The 2,534-nt window shown below is 62.2% G+C and overlaps 1 protein-coding gene across 1 annotated transcript; it reads left to right on the plus strand.

Annotated features, from left to right (window-relative positions):
- The first annotated feature begins 539 nt into the window (after positions 1 to 539).
- On the plus strand, positions 540 to 2,239 carry LOC120712992 (E3 ubiquitin-protein ligase ATL4-like). Its single transcript, XM_039998948.1, has one exon. It carries the CDS (start codon positions 841 to 843, stop codon positions 2,002 to 2,004), a length of 1,164 nt encoding a protein of 387 aa, XP_039854882.1. The 5' UTR covers positions 540 to 840; the 3' UTR covers positions 2,005 to 2,239.
- The last annotated feature ends 295 nt before the right edge of the window (positions 2,240 to 2,534 follow it).

The raw sequence follows: 2,534 nt of genomic DNA on the forward strand, positions 1-2,534 counted from the left end.
ACTTTAGTGAAGATGATGTTGTAGACTTGGCAACTGTGTCATGTTGCCTAATTGGATGTGGTGTATATATACAAATCTTTTACCGAGTCATAAGAACCATTTTCTCGAAATTGCATGGGGATGGTCTGACCACACGAAAAAACTTATTCAAAATCTATAAGCATACTGTTATACAATGATATTATTTCGCAAAGACGGTGCAATTTCGCACGATCGGTCTCGGTATGATGGGTATTCGGAAAACCGTGGCCGCGCACATCGTAGAAAAACACTTCCGTGACCAGATCGGCCAAGTAAGTTTGAAAGAAAAACGTAGAGCAGGCCACAATCCCCTGGAAATTACAACAACCGGCACCAAGAAAGTTCGTTTGACTTGATGAATTGCGAATTAACAAGAGCCATTGGTTGAGTTGAGTCATCGACTAAACTACAGCCGGTTGACCTTACTTGAGCAATTTTGCTACACCTCACACTCACACCCCAAAAGAGAGAAGAGATTATTAATTAACCAAGGCAAGTCACCAGCACAAACCCCAGATCAGCAACGAAATCTTGTAGAGGAGAAACTGAAAGAGAAAAACGTGTCACATCCTCTGATTCCTGTGAGCCACAGCCACCCCAGGCTGCGATCTACTACCGATTCCATTACTACTAGTAGTAGAGCTTCGTGTCCCGTTTCCACCTATGGCTGCTGCAGCGGCTGCTGGCCCCCGTCCACAACGCCACCACGCACTCCAAAACCCATAAATAAAAGGCGCGAGGCCACACACGCAGCAGGCCGCCATAAACACCCCACCCCCCGCTCGAGTCTCGTGGGCTGCGGCTGCTCCCCCGGCCCTCATGGTCATGGACGCCCTCTCGCCGCCCGCCGCCGGCGACCCGTTCGCGGCCACCCTCCCGCCGTCATTGCCGTCGCCGCCCCCGCCGTCCTCGTCGTCGCCGTCGCTCAACCTCTCCCCCTCGCTGCTCATCATCGCCGCGCTGCTGGCGTTCGTCTTCTGCGCCTCCGTGTCGATCCACTTCCTCCTCCGCTGCCTCGCCCGCGCGTCGTCGCACCCGTCCCCGAGCCCGTTCCCGGCCAGGGCGCGCCGCGCGTCCGGGGCGGAGGCGGAGGAGGTGGGGGCGGGGTCCGCGAGGAGGAGCGCCGCGGCGGTGGGGCCGGAGGAGGCGCATCCCGCGGAGGCGGCGGTGGACGACGAGAAGGAGCGGCTGATCGCGTCGCTGCCGCTGTTCACCATGGCGTCGGCGCTGGCGGCGCTGCCCAAGAGCTCCCCGGACTGCGCCGTCTGCCTCTCGCCCTTCTCCCCCGACGCCGAGCTGCGGCTGCTCCCGGCGTGCCGCCACGCGTTCCACGCCGCCTGCATCGACGCCTGGCTCCGCACCACCCCGTCGTGCCCGCTCTGCCGCGCCGCCGTCTCGCTCCCGCACCCGCCGCTCCCCACCGCGGCGCCCGCCGCCGCGGGGCCGGGCGCGCAGGAGCCGCTCGACGCGCGGGTCGGCAGCAGCAACAGCAACTCGAGGAGCTTCCGCGTGGAGATCGGCAGCGTGAGCAACCGCCGCTCCTCCGCCGCGGGCGACGACCGCCGCACCTACTCGCTCGGCTCCTTCGACTACCGCGTCGACGAGGAGGTGGAGGCCGTGGTGTCCCGCATCACCCGCCCCGCGGTGTCGGCGGCGGCCAAGTCGGCGACCCACGAGGCCGCGCCGGCGACCCCCGGCGAGGCGCTGGCGGAGGCGGCGGGGTCCCGCGGGTGGCTGCGCGAGTACGTCGACCGCCTCGCCTCCTCGGCATCGTCCCTCTCCGGGCGGTGGAGCGCGCGGTGGAGCCAGGGGCACCAGAGCGCGCGGTGGAGCCAGGGCCACGGCCACCACAGCCGCAGCCAGAGCCAGAGCCACCGGCCCGACGACTCGTGGCGGTGGGACCCCGAGGCGGCGATGCACCGCGCGCCGGACGAGGAGGAGCCCGGGTTCGTGGCCCTGTACCGTTGGATCGTCGGGGTATAGCCAGCTGTAATTACGGGACCTCACGAGGGCGTTTTTGCCAACTCCTTCCGTATTCTTTCTTTATTTCTTCTTTATTTATGACTCTATTGTAAAAACACAACAAAGATCCAGGACCCCAGAGGTGAGCGAGAGTTAATCGTCTCCGAAGCTGCTTCTTCCATTCCGTTCCGTTCATCGACTTGTTCGTTGTTGTTTTCTGGTCTCTGGAGCTGCAAAATGCAATGCGATTTTGGAATTTGAGGGAGCCGAACCAGGAGAGGCCAGTGAAACCGTGCGGCAACGTGTTCCTTCCTCTCTGTGCCTCGCAGCTGGTTGGGTTGTCCTCGAACGAGGTGGTGCCATGGTGGATTGGTGGTGGTGCGCGTGTGGTTGTCACTTGTGTGGCATCCATTCCATCCATCCATCCATGGACGGTAGTGCGCTGCAGTCTGCTGCAGACTGCCACCAGACTCGCAGTCAGTCGTGTCCACTGCCCAGTGACAAATACGTGGATGGGCCGGCCGGGCCGGGTGCGCGCCGCAGATTTCAGG

The sequence above is a fragment of the Panicum virgatum genome, chromosome 1K (genome assembly GCF_016808335.1).
Source record: "Panicum virgatum strain AP13 chromosome 1K, P.virgatum_v5, whole genome shotgun sequence".
Taxonomy (NCBI): Eukaryota; Viridiplantae; Streptophyta; class Magnoliopsida; order Poales; family Poaceae; genus Panicum; species Panicum virgatum.

Bases quoted from the DNA above. Each gene is read 5' to 3' on its own strand.
- LOC120712992 (XM_039998948.1), top strand. From the start codon at position 841: ATGGTCATGGACGCCCTCTCGCCGCCCGCCGCCGGCGACCCGTTCGCG.